This window comes from Chroicocephalus ridibundus, chromosome 11 (genome assembly GCF_963924245.1).
Source record: "Chroicocephalus ridibundus chromosome 11, bChrRid1.1, whole genome shotgun sequence".
Lineage (NCBI taxonomy): Eukaryota > Metazoa > Chordata > Aves > Charadriiformes > Laridae > Chroicocephalus > Chroicocephalus ridibundus.
Genome location: NC_086294.1, coordinates 4,877,928 through 4,891,518, shown reverse-complemented (window position 1 = coordinate 4,891,518; position 13,591 = coordinate 4,877,928). Strand labels below are relative to the sequence as shown.

The 13,591-nt window shown below is 38.5% G+C and overlaps 1 protein-coding gene across 1 annotated transcript in view; it reads left to right on the top strand.

The window, feature by feature from the left end:
- Positions 1–13,591, top strand: part of DOCK2 (dedicator of cytokinesis 2) — a 196,618-nt gene that overhangs the window by 162,355 nt on the left and 20,672 nt on the right. Inside the window, exons 34-40 of the mRNA XM_063348870.1 lie at positions 1,002–1,087; positions 5,415–5,571; positions 6,686–6,726; positions 8,149–8,239; positions 9,364–9,483; positions 11,203–11,292; positions 12,618–12,722. Of these exons, the coding sequence (XP_063204940.1) occupies positions 1,002–1,087; positions 5,415–5,571; positions 6,686–6,726; positions 8,149–8,239; positions 9,364–9,483; positions 11,203–11,292; positions 12,618–12,722 (690 nt within the window). The remainder of the gene's footprint in view (positions 1–1,001; positions 1,088–5,414; positions 5,572–6,685; positions 6,727–8,148; positions 8,240–9,363; positions 9,484–11,202; positions 11,293–12,617; positions 12,723–13,591) is intronic.

The window sequence follows — 13,591 nt, the reverse complement described above, 5'->3', positions numbered from 1 at the left end:
TATAAGGCCTGAGCCCAGTAGTTAAGCTGAAGTTTCAAGGCCGACTGTGCAGACTGGGATGTGGCGCTTCTCACGGAAAAACTTCTTTACAGTGAGGGTGACAGAGCACTGGAACAGGCTGCCCAGGGAGGGTGTGGAGTCCCCTTCTCTGGAGACTTTCAAGACCTGCCTGGATGCAGCCCTGAGTAATGTGCTCTGGGCAATCCTGCTTTAGCAGGGGAGTTGGACTAGATGATCTCTAGAGGTCCCTTCCAACTCTGAAGATTCCGTGATTCTCAGTAAGCAAAGTTTGGGATAAAAGGAAACCTTTTAATTTGGCCTCGGAGTTCTAAGAGTTGGCTGACTAGTGATAGCTAACAAGGTGTGACCAGTGGAGACGTATTAACAGGTTTTCTCTCTTCATATGCGCACAAGCTGCATAGGTTCTTTTTCAGTTCGGAGAGGGGCAAAGGGTACTTTCTGACCTTACAAGTAGAGAAATGAGGCTGATGATGGCTCCGAATGAAGCAGTGGCACAACTGTAAAGCAAAACTGAAAAAATGGTGCAGTAGAGAGGAAGGAATACTACTAACTGCTACTAACTACAAAAATAGCTTCCTTGCTGGTTTTGTTTACATGTCGCTGTTTCCTAATTAGGGTCTAGATAGACCTAACAAATAACAAGTAAATAGGGTATCGCATACTGTAGGATTGTTCCTATTTTATCTGAGTGACAGTCATTCTACTTACTCTGAAGCCCTGCATTTCAAATCAGAGATGTTCTATGAAAACCCATGATGCAGATACTGTAACCCGTTTCCTCAGGTTCTTTTATCAGTTTGTACTAAGAAACAGGTATCTGGAGATAGTCAGATGTGCGCTGTTCAGCCGGAAGATATTCACGTGTTTAACCCTTGGGAATATGTGGTATAACTCTACAAAGAGACTCTCTTGATGCCATATTGAGATGTGTTTGACCTCTCGGTATCTGCTCAGTGTTTTGATTGTTCTTTCTTTATTAGTTTGAAAATGAAATCATTTTGAAGTTGGACCATGAGGTGGAAGGAGGACGAGGGGACGAGCACTACATGCAGCTCTTTGAGTCCATGTAAGTAGCGCATGAGAAGAAATACCTTCAGGATGTGGTTTTATCTTGCAGTCCTTACCACTTCTCAAGTTGGTAACCTCACTTAAGAATAAAATAGAATCTTAGCAGCTTTTTTTATGAAGGGACTGGCAATAGCATACTGTTTCATTAAACCTGGTTTGAAGTGTAGTTTTGCTCATTGAAACTATTTTCATGGTTGTTTTTCAATATTTTGTGCTCCAGCTAAATTATGAAGAAATTATACCTAACCTGCAGTTCTCTATCCAACTTTCAAGCCAAGATAATTAAATATTCACCCCACTTTTTAGTCTTTCCCCATTTTTCTTTGTAACCTTTCTTGGTTTTGTTTCACACTAATAAGAAGGGATTTTAAAATGCCTTACTTGCTTTTCCCGATGTCTAGATTGGACTCCAATTCTCTAAATTAACACAAAGTGACTATCCTGGGATGAGAATATTGCAAAGTGCTACAGTTTAATAAAAATATTTCTAACAATCCCAAAGCCAGATATAGCATCTCCTTCTTTTCTTGGCCGCCCTTATTCAGTTTTATTCTCAGACTTACTAGCGGTGGCTTCACTTGTGGCAGGTTGTGTGTGTGATGTTTCGGGCAGCGCTGGAATCCCTGTGCCTGCCCCTGAGAATTTGTTACTAGCTTTTGCCTTAGACTGCAACAGTGAGAAACTACGTCACCCATCATACACTTTCTCAAGCACTGAGAACATAATAGTTATTAAGCAGTTAAGCACAGGCTTTGTGACATTTGAGTGTGTATGTGTTTGCTCTCAAAGCCTGCTACCTTGGATAGATTGTATTTTTGGGTAGGGGGTAGCAATCTGCAAAATCCCATCCCTCACCAGGGGAAGCATTAAATCTTTGTGTATACCACAGTGGATAAAGGTCTACTTTCAGTGGCAACGTAATTTTGTAAAAAATACTGAATTATATAATAAATAATGTGTACGTTATCATATATAAACAATATGTAATTAGATTCTAATCAAATAGCATAATTTAAAAGAAACGTTGTTTAAATCAAACATAATTGAAATGTTTGCTATATCAGTTTAATTACTGTCCTATGAGGAGGCAGATAAAATATAGAGAGGCAGACTTGAAAAAAGTAAAATTACTGACACTTTTTAAGCAATCTAAAACTATTCTTTGAAACTGATAACACTGGCAAGGACAGATGAAGTTTTAAAAATGTGTCTTTCGCTTCCTAACATGCAATGACTACATCAACTGAGAGCAATAAAGTAATTTTTCAATTTTGAATGTTTACTGTTTGACTTTAAGTGTTGGGATAGCTAAGAGGAGATGCAGAGATGTTCAGACTGGCTCTTGCTATGACCGAAAACAGGCCTGTAAGCACATAGTTTCCTTAACCACACTGCTGCGAAGCCTAAATGGCGATGCCTGCCTGAACCGGCGCTACAATTCATCATCTCCGGGGCTGGGCATTCAGCTGACACAGAGGACATTTATTGCAGTGTTAAACTTTCCTTGCTACTAGTAAGTTTTTTGCCAAACATCCATACTAAATCTTCCTTGCCTCAGTTTACGCCAATTATTTCTTGTTTTACCCACAGGGGACATAAAGAATCATTTATTCTGCTTCTCTTTGCAGCAGCTTTTAACAAATTGGAATGTTGCTGTCAAGTGTCCTTTGGTCTTCTCTTTAGGGTAAACAACCTCAGTATTTCAGTTTATCACATGCAATGTTTTCTGGACATTCCTACAATGTCTACATCTATTTTGAAATACTACATTGCCTTAAAGCTGGCAAGAGTATTCAAACCGAGAGTTTATCAATGCAAAGAGAAAAGCTTCCTTCAGATCTTGTGTATGAGACTCTTTGAGGTTTACTTTTTCTGACCTGTGTAACGTTGTTCGCATGTCTTGTTTGCACTTTACTCTTACATTCGTATTTTTCTAGCGAACTGGTACCTATCCAGTTAAACCCCATCTCTCAGTAGTGCAGTTAAATAGTCTCATCAGATATATTACATAGTATTTGATCTTTCTGTCTTTCCTAGGAACCCTTTTTTCTTTGACATATCTGGTTTTTTCCTCTTGATACTCTCCCATGTTCTGCAACACTTCAAGTTCAAGGTTTCCACGTTTCTAAAGATGTCACTTCATATTATCTCCAGATAATATTTTTTTTGTTCCATCCTTGAAGTTGTTTAATGATGCCTGTAGAGGGACAGTTGAAGCGGAGGCTGGTGACTTGTTTGTGGTAGGACCCTGTTCTCTTCTCTCTGCTGTTTTTGTTTGTTTGTTTTTGTTTAGAATCTTCCTGCCTTCACACCTTCCAAAGCAGGGATTTCAAGCCTCTATCCTCAACTCCCCATTGCAACTGGGTAGGCACCCAGTTAAACTGGGTCCAGATTTATTAATTTGCTCATATTTGCATCAACTAATTTCCTGTAACTGTCCGCATTCCTGCACAGTTCCAGTTGCCACCTGAGTGCAGCTATTTGGCAGTAGTCAATGACTGCCCTGTGTGTTGATGCTCACCCAGCGCTGTATCCAACTCTTGCCCACACTGCTTGGTTGCTGGGAACTTCCCCAGGCCCAGTAAACTAAATCGGACCAGCAGAAGTTTAATCACTGCCTTGCAGTTGTCATAGTCCTAAATGTTAGCGTGCGCCGTGGCAGGGTTGTGTGCTAATGGATGCTGTCCCAGACGACACCAAGGAAGAGCCGGGATAATATGGAACAGATGGGAGGCTGTTCTCAGGAGGCAGAATAGCCAAGGCTGCCCTGTTTTGGGAACTGGAGGGAAATGTAGCTATACGGGTACAAGTTGTGCTATGCCACTTTTCCTCAGGCTCCGAAAATGAGTTCTGGCATGTTTTAGTTACTAATATAGGCACAACAGAAAAGAGCATTTGGAAGCTTTCCAGGTCCCCATCATTTCAGTGGCCCGTGTTGTTTTCTTGAGCTTTATTGAAATTATTTTTTATTTTAAAACTTCTATTTTATTCAAACTCTGTTTAAAAATTCAAAGGTTTCTTGCTCCCTCCTGGGGAGAAAAAAAAAAAATCTTCTAAAAGTTTTATGGGTCCTTTTTATTTGGGTTATTGTATAAAGCTGAGCAAGACAACTTTTTAAATCTTCCCTCGTGAGACAGGTATTGCTCGCTCCCGCTCATTTTGTAGTTGTTCTCTATGTGTACTTCAGTTCATCTTTAGTGACTGGAGTTATGTACTATATCCTGGGTGAGATGTAGCAATAGCTTCTGTTTTACGTCAGTGTTTTTCTGCTTGTATTGGAAGGAAATGTGGTGTCTTGGTGACTCAGGTTCATTTCACAGCCAACTCATGTCCACAGCTCTGCCTTGTTTGCTGTCGCTCCAGGGGAACCTATGGCAAAAATTCATTAGAGTCACTGAAATGGTGGCTGTACTTTCCTTTGTTAGCATTTTATCCTGTTTCTGATACTTATACCTGTAAAATAACCCCATTTTTCCTGTATAATATTAAAAATGCTAATGACAAAAAATGTTAGAGAGTCCCAATGGAAAATCAGAATGCTAAGAAGAGGAAACAAGCTCTTAAGGAAAGAAAGAAAATAATGCTTAATGAGATGCTGGTAATCATTTCATAATGTTTAAACTGTTAAACTTTGAAAACCAAGGTATGATAAAGACAAAGCTCCTAAATCACTTCAGCAATTTATAGAAACAGTATATGCGAATATTTTATTAATGTCAATTGGAATCTGCTGATGATGTATAAAACTCACTTTCCTATACTTTTATCAAAAGTGAACTGACTGCTCTTTTTAATCTGAAGAAAGTTTATTGTTTGCTTTTCTTATTTCTCAAGTGCAAATTGCTCTGATGAGGTCTTGTTTGTGGTGGTCTTTTTTGACTTAAAACTATAATTTGTCAGTTTGAACTTTCTACTCACATGTAACTGTACCAAGAGAAGAATAATTGTTGCATTTTATGTTGCACAATAAGAGGAAAAGAGGAAAGAAAGGTCTAATGTTTATTGCAGTAGTGTGGCATTCCAGAGGATTGAGCTTGTAATACCACAGATGCAGGTCACTCTGTTCTGAAATTGTGGGTATAGCCTTGAATTTGAAGTCATTTTCAGACAGGAAAAGTAAATATTTCATTTTTTTTTCTTTTGATTTATATCCCATCTGCCTTCTGGATATCTAACTTACCAACCCACAAAGGGAATTTCCAGTGCGTTCGAAGTTGCGTTAGCTCTAATTCATATTTGCCTTCAGGTCCAAACAGTTTTTGAGCTGCTGGGACACTGATTTTCACAGTATTGTAAAAACTTTTTTTTTTTCCTTGTATTTGCAGACTTACAGAGTGTGCACGTCAGTATCCTGCCATTTTTACCTTGGTTGAAAGTTTTGTCAGCCTAGTTAAAGGCCTCCTGGAAAAACTGCTGGATTACCGAACTGTGATGAATGATGAAAGCAAGGACAATCGCATGAGCTGCACCGTGAACTTACTGGTATGGTCGCTCTTGTAATTCTAGTGTGAGAATGGGGAAGAGCTTTAGAATCCATTTACTAAGGATGAAGGGAAATCTTCCTGGGGACAGGAGTGATTGACAGTGCTCAGTAGTGATTTAAACTCTGAGGCAAGGGATTTTTGTATCTATCGGCGTGGATATATGCATAAACCTGAAAGTAACGTCCACGCAGTTCTTTGGGTTTGCTTGTATGTTTTATCCACTTTGATTCTGTGGAGAATCACCTCCACCTTTTGATAGGCTTAACATAACAGTGGGTTTTTGCCAGAGTCAAGTTTTGCATGAGGAACTAACCCACTGTCTGCTTTAGCAACTCAACAATTACGTTTTTTAAATCTGGGGAAGAAAGCTGTAAGGTGCCGAGAAAATCTGAGTCTCTGATCTGGTTCTAGGCCACCCAATCTTTTTTCCATTCCTATTTTGTAATGAGGATATCGCATATAGAGACTTCTCCACGAGGAAATTCCTCTAAGCTGAAGAGGAACCACCTTTAAAGGTTGGAAAGAGAACGTGGTTAATATGTATTGCACTCACATACTCTCTGTTCCTCAGTAATCGCTGCGCAATGCGGTATAGATTCCTGCAGCTCTTCAGGAGGCAATTCTTGTCATACATTTTGCACAGCCTTAGCAACTCATGTACCTGCACAAGTGTTGTGTGACAAACACAGGCTTCATTCCTGGAGTTACCCCCTTTAGAGGTATTGCACGACAGTGTTTCGTATCAACAGTGTTACAGACCAGCTTCAATAAATACCAGCTGCTTTTCTGGCCATCGAGGGTAGCCAGAGCTTGTAGTTTGTTATGTTAGTGCATTTGGATAACGACATTTTCCTCTTCTCCAACAGAAAAACTTTCACTAATGATTTTATTAGTGAACTAGGAGAAGTACGTATAATAATAATACATACCAATAACTAATTAAAATGTTAATTGAAGTAGTAGTGCCAGGTTTAAACTTAAGATGGCGTGTAAATAATGTATTTCTTATGCTATCCAACTAGCAAGAAAAGCAAAACCTCTCTCTCTATATTTTTATCTTGTGCATTAATAAAAGACATTAGGAGATAACTTTTAAATGTTTGTGTCCCTAGAATTTCTACAAGGACATTAACCGTGAAGAGATGTATATCAGGTATGGCAGTTGTTCTATTGGATCTGTTTTGGACAGGGCAATAATATTCTCTTATAAATTCTGGTTTTATCGTTGTACTTGGATTTCTGTTACTTACCGTTAGTTTAGCATCGCTGTGACTCCGCTGTAGTCCTGGCCTCATTTGTATTCTTACTCCATTGTTTGCTTAGCCTTCAGTGATTTGCAATCTATTGTATATATTCGGCAGCAGCATTTTTTTCTCCAAAAATCAACTTTTACTTCATCAAATCACTCAGCATTCATTGTCTATTGTTTTAAATAAAGAAAATAAGTCTAGATTTGAGGTTTGATGGAGGATGTATCAGGCATTTAGAATGGCATGAAAAACATTCAAGTTTTGTAGAACTGCGTGGCCTCTTTAAATATGCGACAGCATGCAATGCAGAGTTACTGGTAAAGCATTTTTCTGTGAGAGCTATAGCTATACTACCAAATCCTCTCAGATGCGACATGGCCTGTTACTCTCTCCAAGACTTTTGCATATGAGCTGCAGCAAATCTTGCTGTTCCAAAGCTCACTATTTCCTGCCTCTCCTCTCATTCTGCAAAACCTGCAGAACCCTCTGCACCTCAGCCGCTGCAGTGCAAAGCCCCGAATCTCAGCGGAAATGAGCACTGAAGGGGATTCAGAGCTAAACCTGGAGCTATGAGCTGGAGTGACCAGGGAGAAGCAACCCTCCCTCTGCAGGCATTGCTGAGCTGGGTTGGCAACTGGGAACGGTAATGCCTTGAACTGCTGCAGGAAGGTGTCAGAATTCCTGTGTCAAAACTCCTGTTGTGTGGAAGAGGACCCGCTTTTTCTGTCTGGCTGCTGGAAGAGATATGGCTTGAGTTACCATGATGGGCAATGGTTGTGCTGGTAGCAGCAATGCTGCCCCAGGGATCCAGAACCATGGCAACATGTAACTTAGAACAACGCTTCTGCCCCTACCACCTTCCAGGTTTATGGGGACTTGCTTTGTCCTTCTGCGCTGGTATTTTCTGTTTTCTGCTTTACCATGTGTTATCTGTTGTGCTTGCATCTGTTTACATGCAATCAAAAAGTGCTACAGAGAAAGGCAGCAATCTTTAGTAACAGTCCAGAAATAGCGGACTTGGAGGTCTGACTTGAGACCTTGAGTCTTGTAGCTCTTCTGCTCAGAGGTGGAGTGACAGCAATTCACAGAGGGAGATTAGCTCTTTCTCCTCCTTTTGTGCACAGTGTTTCAGCATACAGAGAACAGAACGTTGTCTGAACAAACACACGGAGCTTTGAGCCTTCTAGAGTGTGCTTAAAGACTCTTTGGGTAGTGACTCCATGACATCTATGAAGCTTCCGTTAGAGTTTATCTAGAACTTATTTGACACTTAGTATGCCAGTCATGTCATTATCTAGTCTAATTCTTGTTCTCTCCTCTAACAGATATTTGTATAAATTGCGAGATCTTCATTTAGATTGTGAGAATTACACGGAAGCAGCATATACCCTTCTACTCCATACGTGGCTCTTGAAGGTTTGATTTTCTAAACTCAGTAAATAGCCTTTTGCAATTCTCAAATGTATAAATTAAAAAGTTATTGTCTTAATCTCTGGTTTACTGCATATTAGTTATTTTCCACAGGACATTCAAGTTTCTAGTTAAAAATACTGCAGTAGGTCATAAAAAATTAACGTTAATTGTTGAAATTGTGTTTTCAGTCGGTGATTAAAAGCCACATATTGGTAGAACTAAATATTGTAGCAATATTATAGTGAGAACATTGTGTGCAAATTCTGAAGCCATTTAACTTCCATTTGGTTTTCATTTTGCTGATTTTTTTACTGTCCCAAACATGACAATGATGAAAATCAAACGCAATCTTTTCCAACTATCACAGGGGGACATCTGAGTTTTCATTTTAAATGATCTGGATCGCTCTGCCAAATTATGCGTGTTTTCTTTTGTAGCTCGTAATTATTTTTTGCTAGAACTAATGTTTATTCTTATTGTAACTGATGTTATCCAAAGAAATGGTCAGTAAGATGCATTTCCATTTCACGGGAAAATTCAAAACTTAAATATTCTTTAGCAACAATTTGAGATTTCCTATGTAATTTCTTTTAGTGCAGAACCGTATCAATTTGGCTTTTCACTGTGCTATTTTGCTCAAATTTCATTTTGACTCTTGTCTAAACAAAACTATGAGGCAAAACTAAAAAAAAAAACCCGAGGCAAAACTAAACAAAACTATGAGGCACATTGTATGTACTGCTATAAACAAAGATAATATTATGTGCAAGTATTCTAATACAACAAAAATGAAAACCAAATCAGTCAGGATGACATCACCGAAATGAAGTGAACTAATTGTCTCACATAGGTTTTTATCCAAAATTTTTTGGGTGGGGGCAGGAAGGAACACAGGTTTTTAAAATGCTATGTCCAGTCCTGGTTATCACATGAACTACAGCACTTGTTTGAAGAGGTGGTGAAAACATTTCCAGTGCCTTTCCCAGTTTCTTTGTGGAAGGGTAAAAAAGACTGGAGAAAAAAAAACACTTAGAAGAGCCCAGGAGCCAGACCCCGGGGGAAGGTGGAAGTGTGTGTGAGATGTTGAACTCCAAAATCATGTTTTTTTAATGTGTTTTTATTCTCAGTGGTCAGATGAACAGTGTGCACCCCAGGTCATGTCAACAGAGTTCCAGTGTTCACAGACCTATCGACACTTGAAAGAGAATTTGTATGAGAAGATCATAGAATACTTTGACAAAGGAAAGGTAGGTCTGTAGATTTCCTCCTGCTGCCAAATCTTTTTACTGAGTTACTCTGTATAATAGTATTTAATGAAGGCGCTCGGTATAAAGCGTTTGCATAGGAAATCCTCTTTGGAATGTGGGTCAAGTAAAAATTGTGCCTGAAGGCTTATTCACAGAGTATATCTGTTCTGTATCAATGTATTCTTTCAATAACCACATTCACAAAGAAAGAGGGCTGATGTCGATACTGGTCACAAACATCTCTGTCAGACAGTAATAAAATAATAAAAATTGTTCAATGTACTTTCCTTTACTAGGAAAAGAATACTGACTACACAGATTGCATTTCTAATCCATTTGGTCATTATCTTCCAAAAACCAGTCGGTTCAAAATGGACATACTTGTTTCACAGAAGTCTGAGAATTGCATCCCAAAGTTAAAATGTAGTAGTTTGATGTGCAGTACCTGGGTGTAGTTCAGCTTTTTTAAAAAAATATGTTAATAAAATTGCCTGTCAATACAATGACAGTAGAGGCGAGATTTTTGGAAATAAAGCAAAGGACTAGAAAGCAGGGAAAAATTCTGCAGTGCTGGATAATGAATGGTATGACCCAATAAGGCCTTTGAGTCATTATGTTCTGTTGAGCTATAGCTCAAGGTTTGAAGGGGGAAGGCAATTCATTACTGCCTCTTGCAAAATAGAGGCATAACTCCCCCACGAGAGGCCCTCCCATAATTCAGAAGATAGAAAGTTTTTGGTGTTTCAGCACTGTGCAGGAAAATGCAGTGCTATTTATAACTTCCCAGGTTTTTTGTCAGCATCTGAACGAACTAGAGTGTAGCAGTCCCCACCCACGGTATCAGAATAATCCAGTCTACCCAGCCTTCAGGTTCTCCTCGGAGGGAGCAGAGGAGGTTTGCAGCTGTCGGGCGCAGAACTCCCCAGCCGAAGTACATGGCACCATGTAACAATGGTCCCAGTGCGTGTGAGCACCAGTGACCTCCCATCAGTAGAGAAACCCCCTTTTGCCTCCTTTATTCTGAGTAGATGTGACTGACAGAATTTGAGAAATATCCTCAAGAGAGTGTCTGCTTTAAGACTGCTTTTGTGCTGCATTCATTAAGTGCCTGTAGCAGATGAGGAAAAACCGTCCTCGTCTTTCCAATGCAGCTCTGTAATTCCTGGCAGTAATTTTCAGAGGTAGGTATTAAGTTGTGTGTAAAGAAACAAGCTGCTACTCCTGGCAAGTGGCAATTTAAGTCTCGTAGTTTTTTAGCTGACTAGGAGAGGTGCCATATGCAAGGCCACCTATGTTTATGTATGCTTCAGGATTTCTTGTAAAAATTAGTGTGTTTATTTTAGAGAGGCAGGTGTCAGTCCCCTCATACAGTGCTCCTCTGCGTGGGGTATATTCAGGATGTTATGCACCTTAGTGATTGACTCTTCTTTTCTAATGTATCTGAAAGCTTAGGTGATTTTTTTATTATCTTACTGTAAGAATAAAGTACGTTTACTTATTACTTCCTATACTGAACCATAAAGCACTTCTATTTTTTCAATTAATCTGCTTTCCTAAACTTTATGATTGCCTTGAGTCTTCCATTCTAAATGTGCAATTAATAAATGACTGCAGTTTAAGGACAGCATAATCAATAAAACTGTAGTTAAAACAGTGATGCATTAAAAACTTATTTGTTGGTACTGGATTTACTTTTTGGAACATGTGGTTGCGTTGCAGATGTGGGAAGAAGCCATATCCTTATGCAAAGAACTTGCAGAGCAATATGAAAAGGAAGTTTTTGACTATGAACTTCTAAGTCAGAACCTGGTAAGATTTATATACAGGTCTTCAAATTATTTCAGTCACAGAAATAAGTACTTTTGAGCTACAATAAATAGAGCTGCTTATGAGCTTGTTGTCTAAAATTGATTTTTAATTCATTTGTCAAAGAGTTGCTATGCTTTATTGTAACAATCCTGTGGTAAAGGAGAGATTCCTAAAGAACTGTTTGTTCAAGTTGCATGGACATCTGCTTTTTTTTTTTTTTTTTTTGAAACTGCTATAGATGAAATAAACATGTTCTCACTTAGCACAAGTTAAAGCCCATATAGAAAAGAAATAGAACAGGTTTTTGAAGCCTTTGTTCGGCTATAGGGTAGAAAATGCACCTGGATGCATTTTTTTCCCTGAAATTTTTCTTTAAATTTCTTGAAATTTTAGGAACTCAAATCTTGACAAGCCTAAAGAATTCTGTCCTAATCAGGGACTGGGGAAGTAATATATCACAAGGAATTAGAACTAGGTCCAAAGGCTAGAAGTAAGATTTTGAAGGAAGACTAAATTTTCAATTACTTGTTTTCATTAAAATTGAATTAATCTAAAAAGAACCCCCTTCCCACGTACCTTTTTTCCACACTTGCATGATCTTTAACAAATGTTTAAGGTTCATTCAATAGATATCCCTGAAACTTCCATAAAGAAACCACAGGAATCAAAACATCATTTTCTTGAACAGTGTTGTCTATAAAGAAGGCTACTTTTCCTTACATTCAGTTCTGCTTTTGTCATAAACTAAAAGATAAAGACAATATTTTTACCAATTCCATTTAAGTTGCATTGTTGCGTCATAGATATAACATGGGAAATAAAAATAGTAAACCTAAATGACACGGATTATTTTCTGGAAGCCAGCGTTGTTGGAGTATGTCCGTAGCGTGACACTAGGGCAAAAGCTTCACTTGATCCGTACCTCAGGAGACGCCTGAAACGGAGTTTTTCCAACGGTGTTATTTCAATAATCTTATCAGTTTAGTGTTTAAAATGTAAAGTGCCAAGTATGACTTTGGTGTTTGCTTTTTTTCTTTTCACACTAGTAAATTAAGGGTAAGCTTGATTCCGAGGTCAAATAATTGAAGTTGAAGCCATACACATTTAGCTATGTGTTACATTTGCATATAAATGTAAACAATATTTAACGTGCCATAGCAGTCACGTGCATGCTAATGCTTATTGCTGTAGCTTATCAGCTGATAATTGATAGCTCTTGCATGTCCACTGACAGCTGTAGTATGTAGTGTAGTACTGCTGTAGATGTTAAAAAACAAATTGAAAAAAAATCAAACAGAAGTAATTACAGTTGGTTTTGCTTTCAGATTCAACAAGCAAAGTTCTATGAAAACATCATGAAAATTCTGAGACCTAAACCAGACTATTTTGCTGTTGGGTATTATGGACAAGGATTCCCCACATTTCTAAGGGTAAACCTGTTTAAATTCTTACTTTTTTTTTCATCTGTTTTCGTATGCTTCTAAAAATACGAGCATGCTCTGCTAACGCAAGTGAGTCTCTGCGAAGATTTGCCAAGGATTTAGTTTTGCTTGGATGCAGGACTGTAGTCAAAATCTGAATTGTTACTCGTAAGAATATACATGAAATGTTTTCAGATGCTTTTATGCTGATTCTTTCTCTCAGTTTAATTGTGGAAACTAGAAGAACTATCAGGTAGTGAAGGTGATACACGAGCCAAATGCAGCAATAGGATGTCATTTGGTATGGGCAGCTCTTATGGTACATATTTCTCAGATGAGTCCCCACACAGGTTAGTGATAACTAGTAGAATGTTATTAACTAACTTGTATTCAAATTAAATCCAAAATTCTGTTTCACATAAGCTTGGTGTTTTTGTCGGACCTTGTCAAGAATTGACAAGATTTTCAAATTTATATTGCCTCTCAGCTACAGTTGAAACACACTACGAATGTAGAAACAGCATATTTTTCAGACCAATGTATTCTATAGCCCAATACTGTGTCTTTAACAGTGGGAAATAGTAGATAAGTAGGGCAGGGAAGAGTATAATACAGAATAGGTATGTAGTAATAGTGACCTGGTATATATTCCCCACTTACCCGATAAGCAGCTTCCCGGTTTGAAGGTAGCAGTTTTGTTTTCCAGCCCTTCATGGATCGTTCTATGGTGAATTTGTCCAGTGCTTTCTGAACTGATGCCCTGCAGAACATACTGTGGCCTCACAATACACAACTCTGTCTGCTGGAGATTTACTGTTGCATTTTTGTTGTCATCTGATAATTTCTCTACACTAGTTCTTAAAGAGAGACTTAACAGC